Source organism: Amphiura filiformis, chromosome 7 (assembly GCF_039555335.1).
Source record: "Amphiura filiformis chromosome 7, Afil_fr2py, whole genome shotgun sequence".
NCBI lineage: Eukaryota > Metazoa > Echinodermata > Ophiuroidea > Amphilepidida > Amphiuridae > Amphiura > Amphiura filiformis.
In genome coordinates this window covers 24,086,585-24,111,921 of record NC_092634.1, presented here as the reverse complement: position 1 = coordinate 24,111,921, position 25,337 = coordinate 24,086,585, and the positions used below count along the sequence as shown (strand labels likewise).

The following is a 25,337-nucleotide window of genomic DNA, read 5'->3' as shown; positions in this document are numbered from 1 at the left end:
CAGTTTTCCCTTTCTGATCTTTTTCCTTGTTTTTTGTCTTTCCTCAATTCCCCCCTTTTTTTTGCTCTTTCTTTGCTTCTTCATTCCTCTTTCTTCATCATTTATTGATTCTTTCTATATCTTTCGTTCATTTTTGCATGCATTTATTCATTCTTAAGTTATTCGTTTCCTTCTTTTTTCTGTCTGTCGTTTCGTTTCCTTCTTTATTTCTTTTTTCTTTCTTTTGCTGCTTTCTATTCACCTTTTCTTAATTTATTCTTTTCTTTCTTTCTCACTGGGGATGGCGTTCCTTCTTTCCTTTCTATTTGGCAATCTTATTTGCCTTCTTGCTTGCTTTTCCTTAGTCACTTTATGTTCTTTTTTCCTTTACTTCTTTCATTCATTCCTTCTTTCCAGTGGATTATTTTCTAAATTAACTCTTTATTCATTCCTTTTCCGTCGTCTTTCTTCTTTTATGTGTATACTATTATTTCTTTAACTTTCTTTTTCATTTCCGTCTATATTAAGTTCCTTTCTATAATAATGCCTTCTGCTTGCGTCATATAATTTACAATATTTTTGTACGTCCTTTCTTTCTTTATTTCCAAATGTCTTCTTTTTGTCTTTATCCTTCAGATGTATCTATTTTCAATTATTTCTTGTTCTTTTTTAATTTCTGCTATTTCCGGTTCCCTTTTCTTTTGATCATCTTTTCGTTTTTTCTTTCCTACGTTCCTTTTTTGTTTCCCAACTTTCTTTCTTTCTTTCTTTCTTTCTTTCTTTCTTTCTTTCTTTCTTTCTTTCTTTCTTTCTTTCTTTCTTTCTTTCTTTCTTTCTTTCTTTCTTTCTTTCTTTCTTTCTTTCTTTCTTTCTTTCTTTCTTTCTTTCTTTCTTTCTTTTTCTTTGTCTTTCTTTTTCTCTAATTTGAATAACACTAGTTAGGCCTTCTTTTCGAACTTGGGGTACTAAAAAATCACCCTCATGGATATAAGGGTGGTACAATAATCTCGGGGTGGTGAATTCTCATACCCCAATCTCCTTTGGTCGTGCCAAAAAAACCTTTGCTCACCCATTTGACGTGTCAAGAAACCTTTACCCCTTTTGTCGTGCCAAAATATGTTCGCCTTCCCCCTTTACACATGCAAAATGTAAAAAGGAACCCAACTTTAAAACCTAATGTAATGTCATATAAATGCGAGCGCAGCGAGCAGGAATTTGCATATATTTGAACGTCTTCCTACACCTTTTTATATAAAAACGGTGTCCTAAAGTAACATCTGTGCCAAAAATTGTTTGCCTCCCCCCATTCAACATGCCAAAAAATGCTTGCCAATCTCCCCCCTTTTGGCCTGCCAAAAATCCCCTCCCCCTTATAATTCACCACCCCGGGGATACACATGATTAGGACTATGATTATTGCCCCCCCTAGGGGAAAGTGAATTTTGGACGCGGGGAACTCCGAAAACTTGCATGCCTAAATTGCCCCCCCCAAAAAAAAAATTTCGCAGATTTCTTATTTTAAAACGGGGAATGGGAGGGGTCCCAAGACTGGGGAAGGATATGGGTTTTTACTATTAAAATATTTTAAGGGCAATTTCAATTAAGGGCATGTAATCTCGGGTGTGGTTTTATATATAAAAATACATAAATGATTCAGGGACGATCGACGTGGTCGAAAGCTTTGTTCATGTTGATAAAAAAAGGCTTAGTTTGTGAAAGATGGTTCCCTCTTAGAAAGAAAGGGTTCTCGAGTCTCTATACAGGTTCTAGGCAATTGCAAGAACCCCAAAATGGTTCTTTCTAGCCTTTACAGAACTGTTTTCATGTCTAAAATGGTTCTTTGTACTTAAGGTTCGGACATGCAGCTTTAGATCTGTTTTAGGTTCTATATACATGATATACTTGGAACTTCTTTCTTAGAATAGGCCTATGCATATTAGGGCCTACTCACTTTTAGTTTTTGTGAACTCTTGCCCCCTGCTTCCCCCCTCCCAGTAAAAAACCCAAAATTACGAAAATGCCCCTGCCCCTGATGGGAAAAAATATTGCCGCCGCGCCGCCACTGCATGGTATTTGTAGGCCAAGCTTTTTTTTAAATTATTTATAAATGGTCATATTTTTCGATTTAGGTCAAATTTCAAAAGGGTGAAGAAAAAAAACCACAAGGTGCCCGTAACAAACAAAGTGTTTTGTTATTTATTTCTAGTTCTAGTTGAATACTTCTCAACACCTTATTAGGGCCAAGCGAGAAGGACTAGATTTTACCTGCCTTTTACGTTATTGTCGCGTCGTGTCCAAAAGTCCCTAATTTTGGAATTCAATGATCAAGGGGGGGGCAGTGGCGGCACCAGGATTTTTTTTTTTTGGGGCATTGGGGGCAAAAATTTCAAAATTGCCGCAAAAAGCGGAAATTTACGTAATTTGGGGGGATTTGCCTCGAAACTGGGCGCAAGAAAAATAATTGGGACCCCTTTCCCCCCGTAGCGCCGCCACTGGGGGCATGAACTTGCTTTGGGGGCATGGACAACCTTGGCGAATGGTCAAAAATGGCCTAAAAACACAATAAATGCCTAATATTCTTATTTAAATATTAGGGAGGCAAGGGGGGGGGGAAGCAAGACTTTTCAGGGGGTATAGAGCTACCCATTGCCCCTCTTCCTACGCCAGTGCATTAGCCTAATTCTTAATCACACAGGTTTGCGGCCTAAACCAAAAACTGTACCATGTAAAAGCCGATCTATGTTATCGGTTTTATACCTTTTTTATTGTAGCGGGCCCTATGCATGCAGTGTTCGGTAAAATATCATGATTGTACAAGCTACAGGATGGTTAGCGCACCCATTTTCTTGACAAAAATCTGTTTTTCGATATTTGATTTAGAGAATCACTGGTAGTAGGCCTATAGAGTCTTTAAACGCAGGCGTGGCTAGGTCTTGCGTGTAGCCTATAATGCTTGCCGTGTCGTAGGCACAGATGCAAGATGATAATGATCGGCCTGGTGCGCGCACGAACACGTGGCAAAACAAAATATCGCATGAAAGTCCCGGGATGAAAGTTTTTAAACTGAGAGTTTAAAACTCTCATTGTTTGTCTATATAAACTCAAATAAAACCTAAAACTGCACTGCCATGGTCAAATATCGGGGCTTTTAGGCCTATAGTGAGCACAGATTCTAAGAGACCCCGGTAAGAGACCCGTGCTCGAGCCTCGAGGACCAACGTTCGTACCGTACCAGCTCGTCACGGCGCAGCGCACCTGCCTTTGCGTTCTTCAGAGGGAGGATATTGGAACAGCCTTATTGAGTAAATTAATTGAAAAACAATGAATCGGAAGGGCATTATTGTTGTCTATTAAAAAGTGTGGCGATATAAAATAGATAAAAAGAAGAGCACAAAACTTATTTTATTAAATACACGAGGTTTTAAACTATACTATAGCTGTTTTATAAATTGAAGGTGAAAATATATTTTGTTTAAAAACATTGACCCGTGAAATTTTAGATATAAAAATAGGATTCCAATTCGAAAGAAATCTGCAAGACCAAAATAATATCCACTCTTCACAGTTATTTACGTTTTGCTCGGACAGTTATTTCCCCAGCTGATATGCAATTGATAAAAGATTAAAAACACCGCGCGTCGCTGAATTATAGATCTCCCAACCAAACACTGCACAATATTATAGCAGCAGCCTTGCTGTATTCCTGTATGCCATCACTTCACATTCAGTTTCCCTATGCGCAGCTGGCTCTATGCTGCATGCACACAATATAAAGCGCGTATTATTTGACCTTCGCTCCCTTCTTTGCATACAATTTTGTCAGCGTTTATTTTCGCAACGGGAGTAGAATGTTGAATTTGTCAATTTTGTTGGGTGGGTATTTACAGAACGATAGGTTTCTAATAATTTTTCATTTGCCCATCATATTTTTTCAAGTTAATGTGATTTTTTTCTTGAGTTGTGAGTGGATGAGGTACCTCACCGGTGGAATTGCCCGGGAAAATGAAAATAACGCTTCAAATCAACTGGAAACGTGCTCCGAGTGCTGAGCCGACTTGCAAACAAAAGGCCAAATAGAAATACGCTCGTTGCTGACGTCACTGTTCATTACGCCTTTAGTAATATGATAGCTGAGGGCAGCACTCCTACTCCCGCAATCAGCTACTCAACTTTGCCCAGAACATTTTAAATGTTTCAATCAATATGTTCACAAAGTATTCCCAATCATGAGTTTAAAAATATTAAGTTATTTTAAATGAAAATAATTGCGAAAGAATACTGTAAATGCGCCCCGATCGGAAACATACACTTATTTGTTCGTTACAGAGGGAGGTAACGGGAACAGCTAATCGAAAGCAGGATGAAAAGAATGCGAGAGACTGTCTACCGCCGTGGTATGCAGTGTCCTACCGAGGCACGAGGAATTAGTTCTCAAATAAATGAAGAATAGGCAATTCCTGCGCGCCCATTATCACCTGGGAGACTTTGGCAACTTCGAAAAACTTGACAAAAAGTATCAAACAACTGGAAAAATGGGGGGACGTGCATCGGGGTGACACAGTGGAGGCCCTTGGCGTAAGGATTTCTGTTGTGAATTTCTCTAATGTCGCCTATTGCTTTCAGTGCGCCATAGTATAGAAATTGTGTGTGATACGGACTTCCCGATGGCAGAGTAAAAGATTCTATGTTATTCTCAAAATCGTTCCTCTAAACACGTGTGTTGGTAAGGAGAAGAGCCTCATCAACTATCTATGCTCAAGGCTGGCAGTGGACTTTACTTGCAGCTGCCCCTTAAAGGGCAGAAATAAGGGGTTGAATTGCTGCAAAGAATGGCAACACAAGTCGCTGGAAATGTCAATGCAGACCACGAAATTAGCTCTCAACAGAGAAACAACCAACAAGCTACTAGCAGAATTCGACACAACACAATGGAACATGCTGATGGTAACTTTAAACACAACAATAGCAGTGGAGAGGGGGTAAGCGGACCCCCTGACGGAGCTGTAAATAACGTGTTGGGGTCACCCGGACAGCCACCGGGAGGTGGTGGGCCTGATATAGGGACAAAGGCAGCCGCGATGAATGCCAACATGAACCAAGATGGAGGACAACAACAAAGTCGAAGTATGAACACACAACAGCAACCAGGTTCAAATTCTAACATGGATCCTTATTCTTCGGGTGGTGGTGGCATGCAACCTAACAGTAACATGCCCAATCAACTTATGGACAACTCCGGAGGTAAACCAGGTACAAATATGTCTGGTACAGAGGGGTATAATGGTGGATATTACGGTAATCGAAGCGGCAATTACGGTAGTATGGTTGGCCAACATGGCGGCCATGGACAAGCAGGAAACGTTCCACCAAACTCAAATTTGAACACGAATATGGGTCCAAATCAGGGCTCTAATATGCCCAACAACTCTTATAGTCCATATGATGGACATATGGGTACGAGACCCGGTTATCCACCTATGAGTATGGGATCAAGAACTGGTCCTAATGTGCCGCCGACCTACGGCGGTACACACCAGAGACCTTACGGTGAAACCCGTAGTATTGCAAATTCGGCACCGACGCTTTCTCAGCTTTTGCAAGGACAGAAACATAGTCCCAGTTATCCCAGTAACTATTCTAATCAAGGGGACAATCTAGGTAAAGGAAATGATCCAGGAGGGGGCATGGGAATGATGGGGAATCCTGCAGGATACCCCTCCCAATGGGGACAAAGAGGAGGCATGTCCTCGATGGGACACATGGATCCAGGTGCAGGTCATGGAGGTTATGGCCCCAATATGATGAGAAATCAGGTGAGCCATGTTTAGGAAACTGTAGTTTTAGTGTAAATTGTAAGCACTTATACTTTGTTGTGTTGTCATGTGTGTTCTATTAATTTCAGGTAAAAGTGTTGTTGCCAAATTTTTGACCCCCCAGTACCGAGATCGAGAGTACATGCTGTCGACATCGGTGTATAGTGGTGACCCTCGGTACATATTGATACCAGTATAAGAATTTATAATGATGGCAAGAAGTATTGATAAATAATGTTAACACAATCGCATGATTTAGAAGATGCTTGATGTGAACTTGCTAGAAAATCTGAAAATGAGTCTCTACTCAAAAGTAAGCATTTTGACGTCAAAGCGCTTTAGTGTGCCTCCAACTAACTGGAGTGTCATGTAGTTATACCTACAGATGAAAGAAAATTTGTTTTCTTAATTTTCTGGAACCGGGTAGTATTTTGATTTGGAACCGAAGTTTTTGGGCCATCCGTGCATAAATTTTGTGCCCCCTGGTCGCCCCTGGCCACATCAGCATTATTTTCAGTTCAAAATAATGTATTGACATTTTTATGTTTATTACTAGGTGGGCATTTGTTAGGTTTTTATAGCCTCCTTCAGAACCCAAGAAGACTAATGAATAACAAACTTGCACCCACTTCAAATCAAACTAAAAAGGTGTCAATTTGTTACGCTGTTTTTAAACACCAATTTCAGTTTGCCTGCCAAATTCAAGCAACTTAACATTTGTAATGAAATGTGGACAGTCACTGACATGTTTTGAATTTGGTGGCAAAATGATTTGGCTGGTGACGCAGCTGGGTGCTCAGTTACATGAGACAGTCATGATTGGCTAGAAGTGGGGCAATAGTGCCATGCCATTCATTAATTTCAAGTCAGCCAGGAAAAGTTCACCTGCCCTTAGAGACCCAAATCATTGATTACAAGATCGTCATGCCAACGGTGAGTGTGACTGAACCAAATGATATCATGTTAAATCTGGTGCATGCAAACAGTGCTCATCATAGAACCTGCAAGACAAGTCATAATGACATGTGTTTCATAAATTCATGTTGACAATTAATTCCATCTGCTGTGGGGATTCCCTTTTCTAATTGACTTATGGCCATCTCATCATGTGACCATGTCATGTGATATGACAGCTCTAGTATCGTAGTAAGTTGATGAACTTCATGGTCATTAGTCTACTCTTAAATTGTTTTTCTTTTGGCTGACTGCCCATTTCCTTCCACTGATAGTGATACACTTCTTTATTAATTAATTCTGAATTACTAATTAATTCTCTTGTAAAATATTTTGTTGTTTTTGTTTTGTTACTTATTAATTCTCTTGTAAAATTGTTTGTTGTTTTTGTTTTGTATTTTTTGTTTCTTAATTGTTTTATTGTGAACATTTTGTTTAATCATTATTGCTCATTGTATCATTGAATTTTGAATTCTTTTACCAGTCCCAAGTACTGCAATGTGCATTTCATTTTCCAGTGTTTTTCCTGATTTCTTACCCTTTATTTTCAGTCCATGGCTGATGCGTGACATCAGTGCATTTCACAACTCTTGTGAGAACTCATCTGCAATGTCTTTCACACAACTTGAGCAGGGCCTCAATTTCGTCTTGGTTTGTGCGAGAATCAAAATCCATCATAGTCTCTGCACTTACTGTATGATACAATGAGAGAAGTTGATTCTCGCAACCGAATCTTATGAGAATCCTTAATTACGAGAATCGATTCTGTGATTCTCGTCGAAATCTAGGCCCTGTTGAGTAGTGTTGAGCATATTCTATGAACAGTTAGCTCTTGTGTACATGTATACATTTTGTGTGACACATTGACAGCCTAATGACAGGCCAATTTCAGGGCTGCAGTTTTCGTCTCAGTTTGCGAGAATCAAAATCCATCCAAGACAGTAGACACTGCATGATTCAATGAGAGAAGTTGATTCTTACAACTGTTATGAGAATCATAAGAGAAGCGATTCCCTGAATCTCTCGTCAAATTGGGGCCCTGAATTTTGAATTTTTAGCCCTTAGAATCAAGGGAAAAGTAGCCGGATTTGAACCAGGAGCTAAACCAACCAAGCTAGGTAAATCATGCTGATGAGTATTCCGGCATTCATATATTGATATTGAGAGACGCTAGCTCCTGGTGACCTGGTCATGTTACATGTTTACACTTTACAAGAGGCTAACTGGGAGCTATTTCATAGTGCTGCTCTTTTTTTCCACCCGATCCTGGTGGCATTCTCCAAATAATACCAACCCGCCTGACCAAACCCGTCCCGAAAAAATTGGAACAAACCCGCCCGATTTGGACCGATTCATTATTTTTCACACATCGGACCGGCTGGTCAGAAGTTCAGAACTTTGGTTATTAACTTAACCCCATCCATATCCATTTTACACGCTTTTCCAAATCCGATCAATCTACAAATTTGTAAATTATGAAAGCTAACATGCAGGCCTGGAAAATGTTTATTTCCTGGCAAAAGAGATATACATTTCCCTCAAAGCACAATTTCCCTCCAAACACAATTTCCCTCCAAATGACCAAATTTTCCGACAAGGAGATTGCCAAATTGCCGATTTTTTCCAGGCCTGCTAACATGTATACAATCACCCATATTCACAATAATTATGGATTTAAATAATACCAGTCACACACACTCACCTGAAATGAAAGTAGAAATTAGTGAACACAGCACTGCTTATTTTTCCTGAACTGAAAGAAAGAACCCTGGTCCTTTTCAACTTGGTGAGAACTCGCTCCGATCCGGCCTAACCCAATGATATACATATGTAATACGCCCCGAATCCCCCGATCTGTAAATTTCGAAAAATCTCAATACGCTTTCTGATCAGATCAGTCTGGGCTTTTTCGGGTTTCCCCACAGGGCGTACCGCGTTATTTCATAGTGTTAACTATGAACCGATAAATAGAGCCCAGAGCCTACATATTTTTCCTTTTACTTACCGGTACATTACGATGCACTTACGATTTTATTAAAACGTACCCCAAATTGGTCCCACGCTATTGTCGCTCTGTGAGTCGATCACCCGAAAATGTCAAAATTCATGGTAAATGTAAGTTGACACGCTGTCAACGTCGAGATACGAAATATGTCGACATCAAAAAACGGCGCCGGCCCTAGTTTTGAATGTTTTTTTTTATCTAGTTTGGTATTGCAGTAGTGGACTGAAGAGAGCCCTCTCTGTTGGCTTGTGACAGGGTCTCATGTGCCCATCCCTGCTTTTGTTGAATATCTAATGTATCATATTGGGATTACAGTAAATGCTAGACAGTCCAAGAAGAAATGCTCACCTCAGTGTGAAGTAAATTCAAAATGGGATTGAACCCAGGGTTCCCGCTACACCCGAGTTTTGGCATCTTTTAAGCACAGCAAAATCCTGGGGGGGGGGGGGATGAGGACTACATTGTATTTTTTAAATTTGGAAAATTATAGGTTCCAGTCCACCTGAGACTAAAATGTGATGACCGTGTCAGAATTTGTGTTCAAAGACCCCAAAAAATTGTTTCGGAGTTTTCAACCCCATTGTTTACAGATTATGGGGCCTGGGGTCCAACTGGGGCTCCATAATATTTGGACCTTGCGGGAACCCTGAATTTGAACATCCCAAGGCTGCCATTGAATCTGATTCAAGGTTTACAAGTTATATTGTGAGCAAGGCATTAGCCAGAGAGGTGTCTTTGGGGTGTCCAAAATGGTCAAAAATACCTTATTCTATCCACTTCCCATTCACTCCATTATAAAAATCAGAATTTTAGGGTGTCCAAATTGAAAACGGGGTGTCCAAATGACACCTGGACACCCCTCTGGCTAATGCCTTGATTGTGAGTACGATTAAGGAACCAGTTAGTGCACAATGTTATCAGGGGTGCAGCTGCCCCTGTGGGACATTTTGCCCCAATAATCACAGAATTGACAACCAACAATCCTCTCGGGGTGTATTGGCTATGTTCAGGCCCCTGAACACATCTGCTCGTATGGGGCCCCCTTTTTTGTCCTGTATGCAGGCAAAGGGGGGGGGGGAGGTGGGAAGAGCCTTGCATCCTACCTCAGTTCTAGCTCAGTATTATCTTTCTTCAAAACCCTAAAGTGCCCTAAATGCTACAAAACGGTAAACCCTAGGCTGGTTGCCTACCTTCAGCGGATATCATTTTGTGAAATTTTAGTACCGTATTAAACCTAACCGAAATGAATCTCACTAAAGCTCACTATGAAAAGCACTGTGTTTGCACGGATTCCATGGATGTGATGTGGGATTTTGCAGCTGCCCCGCCCCCATCATTCACAGAACTGGTAACCAGCAGCCTTCCCCTGTGGTGGTGTATATTATGAGCTGTGTTTAGGGCTCCCACTCCAGAACACACTTGCAGTGGTGCTCACTTTTTTGCCTCTTGTCCAGGAAAACTCACAACCTACATGTAGCTCAACCTGTTACATGTATCTTTAAAATTCAACCTAACCACCCTGAATGTTAGTAAACCCCTACAGGCTTGGTTCCTCCTGTTTAGTGGGGGCTTTTTTTTTAAATTTGAGAGTTAAATCACCCTCAGCCCGTGTATTTTGAGCCCTGGGTCGGAGGGAGTCAAGCCCCTCAGTAGGCATTACACTTGGCTTTTGCATGAGATATTTTATAAACTTGTGAGCAGGGTTCACAGTTTATCGCGTTTTCGCATCCAGGACGCTTTTTGAACTCACTGGACCCGGAAAAAGTAAGATTATGTAACCTGAATGGGTCCAGCAGGCTGTGCTTGGACCCAAAAAAAATCCCATCCAAGAAATAGAAAATATCATCATAGATCGTCATTGTGCGATAACCCGGCTCACAGCACATTTTTTAACAATTTTTCATTCATAAATTACATACAATTACAAAAATTGCTGCAACATGATACACACCTCATCGCTGTTTCATGCACAGATATTTGATCAGCGATACGAGGGGAACTGTGGCAGAGGTTGACTTGCGATTTTTTTTCGGATCGTGCAAATATTATGTTACAATAATAATGTCAACAAAACAGGGTCAATTCCTGATGACATCGCGAAATTTTTTTTTTGCGGTAGTAGTATATTTCAACCGAGCAAATATAACAAAATAACCAAATAATTAGATGATTAAAGTAGTGCATGTTATTAGGTAGTAATTGTAGTTCTTTATGAGAAAGTCGGCCGATCGCGGCAAGTCATCTTTTACCCAGTAATTCGACTCGACTTTGGTAAGTTTTGGGTGCCGAATTTGGCATACTTTAATATTTATCGTTTATGCCAGTACTGAAAATATATTTCGGTGTTTCTGAAGTTTCAGTACATAAGTACAATTTGGACCCACAAAATCAATTTGGGACCTGCAAATTTCAACTACTGTATTTCGTCATATAGTCGCCCCCCCCTCAAATAAACGCCCCCACCACTTTTTTCAACCAAGATGTTTAAAAAATTCCGATATTTCCATGCTATCTTGTGTAGTAAGCTTACCAAGTTGCTCACATGGTCGGTAATAGCAGCAATAAATGGCGAAAATCTGCATCAGAGACCCGGAAGTGAACCAAAAGTCAGTGTCAAAAGTTCATAGTTCGTCATTTTAGCGTGACTTTTAAGCTTACCTAATGATTTTAACAGGATTTGTCGTGCTAAAAATGACCTCTAATAAACGCCCCCCCCTTGGGAAAATGTAACGCCCGAGGCGTTTATTTGACGAAAATCGGTAAATGGGATCTGAATGGGTCCAGCATAAAAAAGTGGACCCGGTTATTTGAGAGCAAACTGAACCCTGCTTGTGAGTGTGCAGGAACCAGTAATGATGCCCACTTTTGTCAAATGTCAAGTTTTGCCAGGGCTTTCTTGAAGGTTACCATGCCCCCACCCACCTTTGCCCTCCCCTGGAAAATTCTGGCTATGATGCTGGAAAGAAACTGATGTATGAGTTGCTTGTTATCCCAATTTAATTGCTCCCACCAAAAAAAAAGGGCAATGTTACTTCAACAAAGGGGAAAACATGGTTTACACTACTAGGGTACACGTAGTCATGCTAAAAAAAAATCACTTTTGTCGGTGTGCTGGAATAGGATTGTATTTTCTCTTATGTAAATGTGACTTCACTCCTTGCACATGGGTGTGTAACAGGTCGTAACAAGTCCAATAATTTACTCACATTTTTAGACGTTTCATCTTGCGATCGGAAGACTTCATCAGTAATGCGATGAACCAGCAACACTCCTACTCTCATCGCCAGAGTGTACAGTTCTTTGCAGTAGTTGGTCGTATACATGATTGAGAGAATATGTCCCTTCATCGCGGTTGATAACGTTGTCCCCCCCCCCCCGTTTCCTGATCCACATGGCTTCTCTGATCCATCTAGTTTGCTTGCAAGAGTCTTTGTCAATTACTTTCACTCCATCCCAATCAATAACATGGTTTTCTTGTGACACATGGTCTGTGATGGCGGATTTATTAATTTTGTCGACCGACTCCTTGCGTACGTACAGCGCGAGTGAATTTCCTCCCGGTTAACTTTTCTGACCCCTACAAGTGTTCTTAAAGTCTTACCCCGAAAGGTCTGCCGTTTCCCCAATGTACGATTTTTTACATGGTATCTCATATACACAATCGCAAGTTTTGGTGGCTTCAATTTTGTCTTTGGGGTGCACAAGGTTCTGTTTTAGCGTATTGTGTGTGGTCTCATCGCTGTCTGGATGTTGTGCTTCTTAAACACTCGCTGTGCTCTCTCAGACACACCTTGGACATAAGGTACATTGTATAACAACCATGCCCTTACTCTTTTCTGTGTTCTTGTCCTTAGCATTCTTTTTCGCTTTGCTCTTATCGCGTATTTTGATTAAAAAAGCTGTTGTGGTCTTTGAGTACCAAGTCTGATTCACACAATTCTTTCAGTGAATCAATGCTATAATTTGTATTTCAGAATACTGGTTGTACAATGTACATATAAAGCATCATGGCGGCACTCGTGATGTCATGATAAAAATGTCTTTCTAGTCAGTCTTCAGTAAAATAATTATCACAGGAGATAATCAGTACACAGATTTGATTATAATGTTTTGCCTATTTCCGTTTACAAAGTGCACATGTATGCAATGCTTTTGTCGCGTTACTACGCATTTCGCATAACACTATACATGTAGTTCATTGACTCGACAACGGCAGATCGCATCAGCAGTCAATCAGAGACAAGAGCGTTTAACGCAGTTGCTATGCTATGCGACAAATGCAGTTAAGTACAGGCCCGTAAAAGGATAAAAACAATTTACTATGTACTAGGGGCGTACGTACATGCACAAAGATGAACTTGATGAAATGCCTAGACTCGGGGCCAGAGGTGTATGTGTGTGTGATCTGGGTAAATGGAGTCATATGGTCAATAATGCATTTGGTCTCATAATATAAAGCACACACAAGAAATTGTAACAAATTTTCATCTAGAACTAAGCCCGTTCGCAAACCTTCTAATACTACCGGTAGTAATAGTGAGCTACTGAGCTACATGCGTGGCGCTACATTGTATTGTTGGAAATAAACAGATCATAAATATAATACAGGTATCGGAGTCTCGGCACAGCCTGTGCTAATTCTCAACTTGTTCATAGTGAGCTTGCTTTCATGTTTCCAAAACATTTATGTTATGTGTAGAAAATGGAGATGCTGTAGCCGAGCCTATACCTTACCCGCATCAAAGACCTGTCGCCGCCTCTCTCCAAAGCCCCCAGATCATCCAGTATACATACATTGTGAATTTGTAATAAAGTAATGTGTTCAATTTACATGACTGCAATGTTAGAATGAAACAGCTTACATGAAACTGCCCCCAAGGTGACTGGAGAAGGAAACCCATCAACTAGCACCATGTGATAAATCATAATGGTCATGTGATCACTGACTGAGGGAAATCCCCATTCATTGATTCATTCATTCATTCATTCAGTCCAAATGTCAGGTGTCAAACTTAATATTGGTATGTATGGTATGTCACTCAGCTGATTTGTTGAGCAGCATCTATTCTTAACTAGGCCATTGGGATGACTCATCAAGCCCACCTCAAGGGGGATATCCCAAAACAATTTAACATTCTACTTGCCTCTTGTTTACATCTAGCCCACCTTGTGCATGCATTAAATTATTCAGGTTTCCCTTTTGTGGCAAGAGCAAGGGGTTTTGCCCAGGGAGATAATAATACACATCTGACTCAGTACACCGGTCGATCTTACCGTTTCCGATGTTGATTAAGATACTTCTTGCATCGATCCCGAGATGCGGAAAAAACCAATAGTCATTTTGTCCCACATAAATGAATAAATAACAAAAAAAACCCCGATCCCCCGGTGGACTCACCCAAAAGGTGACGTCACACCATATGATCGTCCCTTATTCTCCTTGGTCTCCGACTGACACAGGCGTGCCTATCGATTGTTCATAGCACTGTGTATCAATTTCTCGACCGAGGCGAGATATACGGTTGTAGTTTCACACCTTAGGTAAAACCAAACCGGTATTGTTCGACTGAGGATAGTTTTGACGGCATTTTCTGGCGAAAAAGTGACAAAAACGATCCAAAACTTAGCTACATATCGTGCCTCCGTTTGTATACGGGACACACGAGCAATTCAAAATGGCCGCTCGTTGGCGCCATTCATTTTGTTTCCCACGTAAAACAACCATTGCAGCCTGTAAGTTACAATAGATGTTTGTACATACACATTGTATTTCATGTACGGTAGGTTATTGTTGCTATGTTAGGGTGATTACTCTATCGTTATGTCTTCATTACCGTCCAATAAAGACGAGTTAATCAGATATTCATACGGTGGGGATTGGTAGGGACCCGTCTGACATTTTAGTAATAAAGTTAGCCAGTCCTTACTTTACCACTAACGTTAGCGACCAGCCTCCGTGCTCAGGTTTGCTTACTGGGCTTGAGTCGCGTGTTGGGGGGGGGTAGTGCCCCCCTCCCTTTTCTCCTCGCTTCGCCTCGGCCCTGTCGGGCTTGCCCTTCCCTGGTGACGGAGCGGGACCCACACCCGCTCTGTTTCACCCACAGGGAGTGCTCACGATCTTCTAGATGTCTTTCTTTTTGCTTAGGACTCTCCGAGTTCCAGCTTGACGATTGGGATAGGCTCCGTCGCCATCGCATAAGACGAAGAAGAATTCTACCAAGGGCACTGGTAAGGTCGACACGGTGGATTCTGCTGTGACAGCCCCTATGGGTCATGGCAGGTCTGCTTAAGGGGGCTCCGGTCCCCGGACAAGCAGGCGGTTCCTTCGGGACTGCTAAGCGCGTCCAAAGGCTCAGCAGCCAGCGAAAGCACTGACTATACGTCGGAGCAAAGTAGCAGGCAGCAGAGCGGTAACCACCAGCGAAAACCCTAGCGGGTTTTGCAGCAGGAGGATACCAGTCGATACGGTAGATTCTGCTGTGACAGCCCCCATGGGCCCTGGCCGGTCTGGCCGAGGGCGCTCCGGTCCCCGGACAAGCAGGCGGTTCCTTCGGGACTGCTAAGCGGCGTCCAAAGGCTCAGCAGCCAGCGAAAGCACTGACTATACGTCGGAGCAAAGTAGCAGGCAGCAGAGCGGTAACCACCAGCGAAAACCCTAGCGGGTTTTGTAGCAGGAGGATACCAGCCCTCTAGCGAAAATCCTCACGGGTTTTTAGCAGGAGGACACCCGTCTGTTGCAGGCATGTCTACGGGCTCAAACAGCCACAGTAGTAGCCAGCGACGGGCAGCATGCAAGGGTCCCCCGGGCTTGCCTGGGTTGAACCCTAGCATGCATGGGTTCAGCAGAGAGCGATACCGCTGGCTAACGCTGTGGGTGTAGTCTTAGCAGAACCAACTGGGGTTGTCACACGGCAGCGTTCCATGGCGGGACCGCCGAGTGATACCCTGGGCCCTAGAATAGCTGCTGGCTGTCCACAGGGACTGGCTGGCGATTATTCAGGGGTTGGGCTCGCAGTCTCTCACGGGGCAGCGACCCAGGTGCATTCGGTGGCAGCTACAAAGACGAGCTACGGCTTGACTTCAGTGGTAGCCCGCACCCGCCCATAGCTGCCGTGAGTGGTCCGCCACACACAGCGACCTTGGGCGAAGCTCTAGAGGGTACAGTGAGTAGCTTGAACAGCCTAGCTGATCAACAACCCACTTATGTCCTCGAGAGCCAGCGGAGCGTGGGTGATCCATTACCGTCAATGGGTCAATTACCCTCTCTTGATCGATCACTGTCAAATCAACAGGGCATAGCTCCATTGATTGGCGCTGCCTATTCAGGTGGCGAGGTGATTGATCGGGGTATCTGCACGCTCAGCTACCCGTGGTACTAGGCAAGCTCCCTCGAGCCAAGGGACGGCCGGTATAGCGGGGTACACATACACACGGCTTGAGCCCCTTGCGGGGAACGCGGTGAGGCATGGGTACAGTGGTACACAGCCGGGAGCCCTCACGGGCACCCTACGCTAGTACCGCGCCGGTACCACGCCAGCACACAGCTTGATCCCCAAACAGGGAACGCCGTGTGGCGAGGGTACAGCGGTCCACAGTTGGGAACCCTCACGGGTACCCACGCTGATACCGCACCGGTACCGCAGCACCGCTTTAGTCGCCACAGTCTCTGTGGCAACAAGGGGAGGCGGTGCTGGTACTGCAGTACCATGGGGTTACCCTGGTGGCGGATCCTTTCAGGGTCAGCTGCGGCGGGTATGCCCGTGGGTACCCGCCGCAGGGTGTTTCTTCCACGCCCAGCACCGTGGCAAGTGTCGCCTAGCGATGGCCACGCAGTACCAACATCAGCTGTTGACCAGGCCAGCCGGCATGGGGCTAACCCAGATCTTGATCAGGGTAGGCCCCCCCTGCTGCTAGCGCTAGGACGACGGCTGCGAGGGCATGCGGACCCAGTGGTGCCATGGCGGATACCTCAGGGTCTTGCGGGAGTACTCCCTCTTCTGCTGGCAGGTAGTCGGCGAGCCACACAGTGGTTATGCCTTCTTACCCGCTTTCAGATGCCCGTCCTCAGTTACCGTCATCGGAGACATGATACGGATACTGTGGGCGAGGGAAAGGAGTCGGAAGCTGAGTACGGTAGTGACATCGCTGCAGTCTCCTTCCCCCGCTGCCCCGCGCGGGGAGGAACAGCACTGATCTTCCTCCGGACACCCCCTAAGGGGGAGCCCATGGAGGAGGACCAGGGGATCCTTTCAGTAGGATGCTCAGCTGCTGCTGCCTCACAGGGGCGCCTGCACTCTCATTCCCGGCAAACCTCACGGGTAGATATCGTGGGGCTGTCGAGCTCAGTAGAGCTATGGCGCCGCGTGCTTGCACGCTTCCTCTGCGTGTAACGCAGGGAGGACCACGGACCTACCTGAGGGGATCCGAGAGGGACCCAGATGTCGTCAAGCGTGTCACGCTCAGACAAAATCTGAGCTCTTCAGCGAGGTGAGCCTATTAGCGGTGCTAACAGCTAGCCTCAACGAGAGCTCCATGGGCCTAGCCCATAGGGTGTCGAATCGGCGCCGGGGGAGGGGCCTGCCACTCCAATCGCTCAACGCGATGGAAAGGCAGGGTCCTTTTCTCTTTGGATGCTTCTGCGCTACGGTGGAGGACCGTGCAAAGAAGCTACCAACGGGAGCACTCTGAAGAGGTCGGAAACTGCCCTTACCATGGGTAGGAGCTCCGACTTCAGCAGGCCGTGCACCACCAACAGTACCCGAGCCCACTACCTCTGCAGCACCCATTTCTGGGAGGAGCAAGGGTAGCACAGGAACAGCTGGCAAGCCCCGAAGAAGAGCAAGCGCTCTTCCAAGGGAAGCTAGGCAGAGCATTCCTGGGGGCTCAGCGGTTTTTCCACAGGGGATCTCCCAGTGGGCGACCGCTTATGGCTTTCACCCAGAGGTGGGAAACCATCTCTTTGGCGCCTGGGTATGGTCAGTGGTGAGTGGGGGTTACAGACTGGCAACCCAGTCTCCCCACATTCGTCTGCACATTTCAGAGGTCCACAGTAGTGCCGTCAGGCGGCCCCCAGCGTCGGGCACTACTGACAGGGATCACACAGCTTCTCACGAAGCGGGCGATTGTCCCGGTCTACCCCCCCCCCGTTCTACGGGTGATCTTGGAGCCATTGGCTCCAAGGAAGACCGGCGACGGGAGCCCCATCCGGAACCGCAGGCTGTTGAACACGTTCTTCAGGCCCAAGAGGTTCAGTATGGGGACTCTCGCCTCGGTGCTAGCCTGCTCCATCAGGGGCATGGGAACAGCATCGCTAGATCTCTCGGACACCTATCTGCATATGCCAATCGCCTCTCAAGATCGGAGGCATCTGCGCTTCTAGGTACAGAATCAAACTTACCAGTTTTGATACCGGCCAGCCGGCCTGCCCATCTCTCCCAGGGTGTTTAACACTCTTGGTCAGAGCGGTGGCAGCGTACCTGAAGCACAGGGGTGTCAACATCAGTTGCTACCTGGACGTTTGGCTCATATACGGACGCACTCCACTGAAGACTACGGGTCTCATGGGGTTGATAGTCCGTAGGGTGCGGGGCCCTGGATTTTTTGATCAGCTCAAAAAAGTCCAGCGTGGTCCCGACGCAGACACCACTATTTGTAGGGGCCCAGATCACCCTCACGGAGGGGTTCGCGGTGCTCTCACCCGGCGGGTGATTTAACATGGTGCGGTGTGCCTGACTCTTGGCGAGTCTCGGGCAAAACCCGCTGTGGCATGGATGAAGGTGGTAGGCCTAATGGCCAGTATGGTAGACCTCGTACTGTACTGCCGTTTCTACGTTAGGCTTACCCAACTACACCTTCTAGCCTGCTTGCAGGCCCAGTCGTCACCCAGTATCCCTCGCGGTTCCGTTGTCGGAGATCGCTGCGAGAGAACTCTGGTGGTGGACCCATCAGCCCAATTTGACCCAGGGTGTCAGGTTTCCTGCACCCCGGTATGTCACGTAGTGAGCGACCATAGCGTCAAAAGCGGGGCTGGGGGTCCACATCCACGAGACTCCGTCTCGGGCCTATGGGGGCCATAGAGACAGAGTTTCACATCAACCTCCCTCGCTTACGAGGAGGTGATCGTGGAATCACATACCGTTGTCCTGACGGATAACACAACCGTGGTAGCCTACCCCAACAGACAAGGGGACTCCGGGCCACCACGATTGAGCCTGCATGCACAACACCTGATAGGGTGGTGCAAGTTCAGGCAGATTACGATGAGAGCGATACACATCGCGGGCGTCACCAGCATCCTCGCGCACAATCTGTCACGAGGAAGGGTGTCAGGACCAGCAGAATGGTCCCTTGCTCCGCAGAAATCGCTCAGACGATCTTCAAGGGATGTACCACCCCTCGAAAGATCTGTTCGCATCTCATCGCAATCATCCACTGCCGGTGTACTGCTCAAGGGTCGCGGACCCCAAGCATTCACCGTGGGCGCTCTGTCCATAGACTGGGGAGGGATGACAGCTTATGCAGTCCCTCCGATCTCACTACTCATGAGGGTGGTGGCCAAGATCGGGTGGGAAGACTGCATTGTCATTCTGCTAGCGGCAAGGCCGCTGGCACTCCCAGTACCAGATCTACTCCGGATGCCCGGGCGGAGGTACCAGTCTATCACTAGAGCACCTGCAGTTAGCTGCATGGCCCTTACCAGGGAACACGCAGCGGAGGGGTACTTTTCATCAGAAGCTGGGTTTCTCATCGCCGGGGGTAGACGGAAGTCGACCCTCCGTACGTATGGCCAGAGTCGGGCGCCATACCACGCTTGGTGCAATGAGACAAATAGCTCTCCGCTAGAAACCTCTGTGCTGCTAGTTCGGAGTTTCTGACAGAAAAGTTCCAAGCAAGACTTCAGCGGGCCACTGGGGCCAACTATAAGTCAGCTGTCCTCTCCATTCACCGAGGTTTCGAGGCGGTCGACTATCATAGCCGATGGTTACCTTATTAGTCTACGCCTCGACGGTATGTTCAGCGAGTGTCTACCAAAAGGAAAGTGATCCTCCTAAGGGATCCCAACACAGTCTTAGATTACTTTAAGGGTCACCCTTTTGACCTTCCGTCAAAAGCGACGCTTAAATACGTAACTCTCAAGATGGCTTTCCGGTTTGGCGTTGGCTTCGGGACGGCGGTGCTGAGCTGCACACGGTCTCGAGGTTAGCTTCCGTGTTCACAAACACTGGAGCGACACTGTTTCGGGCGCTCTGTTCTCGTGACTCTGAGCGGGCGCGTGCATACCGACATTCGTCCCTCTCCAATCCCCAGGGTTGGGCAAGGTTGGCTGAAGCCAAAGATAGGCTGGGGTGTCCGATAAGGCGCTGCAGCACTATTTCTTCCGAACACAAGCCTTGCGAGGACTCACGACCGCATTCATCACCCTTACAGAGCCTTTCGGTCCAGCCGCTGTCGCGATGGCTGGTCCAGGTGTTGGTGGGGTCCGGGGGATCGCGAAGGTTTCGCGTCCCACGACCCACTCGACACGTGCTATCTCATCATCTTGGGTATACCGTTCGGTTGTCCCTTGAGGAGATCTAGCAGGCGGTGTCCCGCAAGCCACCTTCGCCCTTCTCTACGATACTTCCGTTTACGTTAGTAATCAGAGGCAGGCGGGAGGTTTACCGGGACATTGTTCGGCGATCATAATACGGTGGTGTCGGGTACCAGGTTTTCAGACTATACAGAATACTCAGCATGGTAGAACCAGTGTCGCTATTCTTAACCACCAAACTTATTAAGTAAGGAGGTTTATGTCTGTGATCGCGTGGTCTTTTTTGTTTCCCGACCGTTGGGGGAAAATATTTTCTGACCTCGCGAAAACCATCGTTACGCTCTCCCGATCCCTGATCAGATGCTGACCAATCTTGTACCTCCATCCGTCGGTTACTTGCTAGATCGATCTTTCAGATGTTGATGCAAGAAGTATCTTAATCAACATCGAAGCGGTAAGATCGACCGGTGTACTGAGTCTAGTCCCAAACAAAATGTTTGGTAGACTCATAACCGTGCGATCTTACCTTTCCGATGTTGATTATCCCGGACCCCGCCACCCCTACAAGTTTGGTCCGGTAGGGGATCCCAAGTCGGATAAGGGGCGATCATATGGTGTGGCGTCACCTTTTGGGTGAGTCCACCGGGGATCGGGGTTTTTGTTATTTATTCATTTATGTGGGACAAAATGACTATTGGTTTTTTCCGCATCTCGGGATCGATGCAAGAAGTATCTTAATCAACATCGGAAAGGTAAGATCGCACCGGTTATGAGTCTACCAAACATTTTGTTTGGGACTAATTTTAGAACAGTTTCTTTAGATGAATGGCAGTAGTAGTATTGTGTCAAATATCACTGCTTGAGTAAACAATGTGTCTGCTTGAGCCCATTGATAATATTAATGATTTGTTTGGAGTTGTGACAGTAGTGGAATGACCTATTATTGATGAATGAGAGTAATTTAACTTTTTTTTTATTCCCTTTATATGAGGTATGATAGGTTCCAATAAAAAAATGATACATTGTTTACTATCAGAGTTGTGTTTGGCAGATTGCCAACATGGAGGGTGATTCTAGCATTGAAGATTAAAATAAACATCAATAAATAGGAAGGACTTGGGAATGTTTTAATAATAGTCGTGGTAATTGTCTGCCCACGCATGCATAAAAAACAAGTTCATAGAAGACAGTGATTAAATTAAGGCTATGGCACCTGACATTTAAATGGTTATTTCAAGGTCATTAACCCTGCGTAATACAGGAAGCTGCTCTGGCTGGCTGAGTAGGATCAATTTTTTTTCCTTCTCCTAGTTGAGGCAGGAGATTGACTTAGTCATGAGAAACAAACAATGTTTTTAGGTGGTTGGCCATTTATTGGGTGAGCTGGCCAGGGGGATATCCCAGCTAGTCAGTCTGCCTGTCTGTTATGTAGGTCAATTGACTAACTGCTGAGCACTGTACTGTTAACTGGCTAGCTTGCTGTGTTATCATTATTATGCTAATCAGGGATATCCCTTTGTTATTAGTTTTCCAGTCAATGTTGTCAGCTGATTGCAGTTGAGACTGGACTAATTAGCAGAGTGGACTGTGCACGGGTAATTAACGCTGGTATGTGAGCAGGTGAATGCGTTCTGGGCTGACTCTTATCGTATGCCGGCATGGTCAGAAACTAGAGCATGGTGTCTGAAACTAGATCAGGTGTATCATGCACTCTGGATCATATTGGGATAGTTTACTAATGACAGGTCGTCTGGGATTGATATTATTTGTGTAATTGCATGGGTCTGTTACAAATGTGGATACTTTGGATGCCATCAGTTTATATGATTGACAACCTACTACTGCACTCCCGTCTTTTTTCCAGAACTAAGTCATTGGAGTCGGAGAATTTCTTTTTTGATTAGATGTTTTACCTGTATTATCAGGCCATTATAATATAAATTGTTGCCTTTTCAAACTTACATGAAAGGGAAATGTGCGAGTATACTCCAGCGGAGGTTCCTGCACAGTATCTGAAGATGATGATGATGATAGCCAACTCTTTTATACAGGCAGCAAGGAAATATTGAAAATAATGCTTGCTTTTGAATCGTACTTCAATTTAGACCGTCTTTGTCCATTGTACCTTGTTAAATGTTTTTGTTTGATGGATGTGCAATATTATTGTTCGGAATTATAATGGAATAAATTTAGATTTTTAAGTTTTGTTACAAATTCATTTTTTGGTCATTACCAGAACATATTTTAATGTACAAGTTTGTACTTTTTGTGTTTTTCTTTATTCAGATGAGTATGATGCCTGATGGACCTATGGGGCAGAAGCGTGGCTACCCCGGAGGAAGCCCATACCCTCAACCTAACCAATATGGAGGCAGGCAGTTTATCAACATGCCTGGAAACTATCCTGGGGGTGCCAGAGGACAGAACATGCCTCCCAGTAGTATGGCTGGTGGCAACCAACAATATAGTCATCAGGTAAGGACAGGTCAAAGGTCACTCGCCAAAATACGATCATAATTCTTGAATAGAATCATCTTCGTCTTTTATTCTGACTGCAAATACATTTATTTTCAAAATTCATTGGAGATAGTTGCTGTGCTGATCTACATGACTGGGCATGGGTATGGTTGTTAACTTGTTATTATTGTTCATGTATGTGCAAAAGTTAACACCAGTGCAGCAATATGCACATAAAAATTTGGATGTATGTGAAAATATCAAAAAAATAGTGTTGGTTTCTATAACCAGCTTGCCTGTGCTACGTACATGTATGTGATGTAATGTGTAACTCAAACAGGTTTACGCATGTCATGCCCCATGTATTGGTTGGCATTTAAATGCAGTACCTCTGAAGAATTCTGAAAGTTCCTGTAGTTTGTCTATACCAGATACATGTAAACAACCTGCTTTGATGGTTTCTCTAGAATTTTTGTTTGTTTAAATTTGATTAATAAATATAATTTAATAATCACTAGAGGTTGATCAATTGAACTGGATAAGCTGGCAGTTGAATGAAGAAATGCAAGGAATGTTTTTGTCTTTTCTTCATACATTTCCCAATTTTGAAAAAAGCAGACTGCAGTACTACTGATAGATGAATTCCACAAAATTAATATGCGGGGATGTTATGGAACAGAAGTACGCTAATTTGATTGACCTTAATTTGATACCCCATTTTAAAGCACATTTATACATCAATTTCATACATTTTGTTTATGATTTTCAAGCATTATCATTATGAAGCTATTTTAAGTTATCTCACCCTATCTCATTTACCTTTAAACATCGTACATATTATGGGCTTTGTGCATTACATTACGCAATTACTACCAACCGCATCAGTTTGAGAGCTACAAAATATTCAATGAAGACTTTCCTCCTCCTTTTCACTCTCCTTTCCTCGATCTCTTTCTTTCCTTCTCTCTTGTTTCCTCTTTCACTTCGTTATCTGGCTTTTTCCCTCTGTTTCTCTTTTGCTCTCTTTCATTTGTTCTCTCTTGCTTTCTCTTTCATTTCGTTGTCTGGCTTTCTCTCGTTTTTTCCCTTCCCGTTCTCTTTTGTTCTCTCATTCGTTCTCTCTCCCCCTCTTTCCCTCATCTTGATTATTGGTTGATCTCATCAACACATTTCAGTGAAGTTTTACAAATATCATTTATTTCCATCAAGTTTTGTTGTTATTCGATTTTCACTCCACATTGTGGTGCATGCGGTATCTGCATGATATTTGGTTTTGAGTTTGATTTTTTTTTGTCAAAATAGCGAGGTGTACAGCGGGTTAAGACTTGTCAACCAGCTCGTGCTGTCGATAATTTTACAAAAAAATCAAAAAGTGCACTGTGCAGATTCAGTTGTGTGCGCTCTCTGTGCTCAATAATGTTGAGTCAGTAAGGAAAAATAATTTGGGGGAAAAAAACACTAAATGTAGCAGGCTTGGATCCATCAGCAATTTAATCAAAGTGTATCATGCATAATGTCAGAGTACTTTGCTCCTTCGTAGTTGATGCAGGTACCATTTACATGTATGTATAATATGCATATTTTGTTTTGTTGAAATGGAACATGTGATCTAATAAACAATCGACTTACTTTATTCAAAACAAAAGTAGTATTTTATGTGATTTGATGTTCTTGCACAGAGTGTGGGTGGCTGAAAATTTGGCAAATGGACCTCACAATTTTTGTTGTTTACCCTTCCACAATTTAAAGAGAAATGCAATAAGTAAAAAACCTTGCCAATTCTTTCAATCACATATACTCTCTACACATGCAGAAGACTGATTTGCCATATTTTAAAATGATATTTATAATATAAAAAGATATGAAAACGTTTTAAGGGGCACATCATTAGATTTCCATGGGGCTGGGAGTTCTTGGGAAAAAACCCCAGCTTAACTCACTAAATGTGCGCACAACAAAACTACTAGTACTCGCCCACCTACCTAACTGTGAACAGCAAACTTACCCCAACCCAAACTTCCAGCCCCTCCCCCTCTGAAGTCTAATGGTGTGCTCCTTTCAAGTTAACACTTTCGATATATACAGAGCTCGAAGAAGCCAATCATCACACATCGATATCTGCACAGTGTTATAAAATGTTTCCCGTTTGGATAAAAAAAACAAGATTTAAATAAGAGGGATGTAGAAAACTTAAAATTACTTTCTTGCTTGTTTGGCATCATAAATTTGTGTTGAACTGCCTGAAGGTTTGCAAGAGACAAGACTTGAGCTTGTTAGTGCCTATTCTAAGCACCGGAGGAAAACGCGATCACTTTTTTTTTGGCAGCCCCAATTGCGTTTTTTGGTGCAATTGCGTTTTTTCAAAAAAAAAAAATAATTTCGAATTTTTGAATTTTTTTAAAGTTGTGGAACCAGAGATAAACCTGCTATTAAAAAAACCAAAAAACTATAAGTTCTGAGGTTTTTATTCAAAGCTGGATAAAGTTTTACATTTTAAATACTTTTGCTTCTATTGAACAACTAGCAATGCATGTTAACTCAATATGTCCCAGGCTGTTCAATAGAAGCAACAGTATTTAAAATGTACAACTTTATCCAG

The 25,337-nt window shown here is 44.1% G+C and overlaps 1 protein-coding gene across 1 annotated transcript in view; it reads left to right on the top strand.

Annotated features, from left to right (window-relative positions):
- Positions 1-4,357: 4,357 nt before the first annotated feature.
- Positions 4,358-25,337, top strand: part of LOC140156922 (uncharacterized) — an 82,705-nt gene continuing 61,725 nt past the window's right edge. The window contains 2 exon segments of the mRNA XM_072179963.1: positions 4,358-5,792; positions 22,568-22,756. Coding sequence (XP_072036064.1) covers positions 4,809-5,792; positions 22,568-22,756 — 1,173 coding nt within the window. The 5' untranslated portion in view covers positions 4,358-4,808.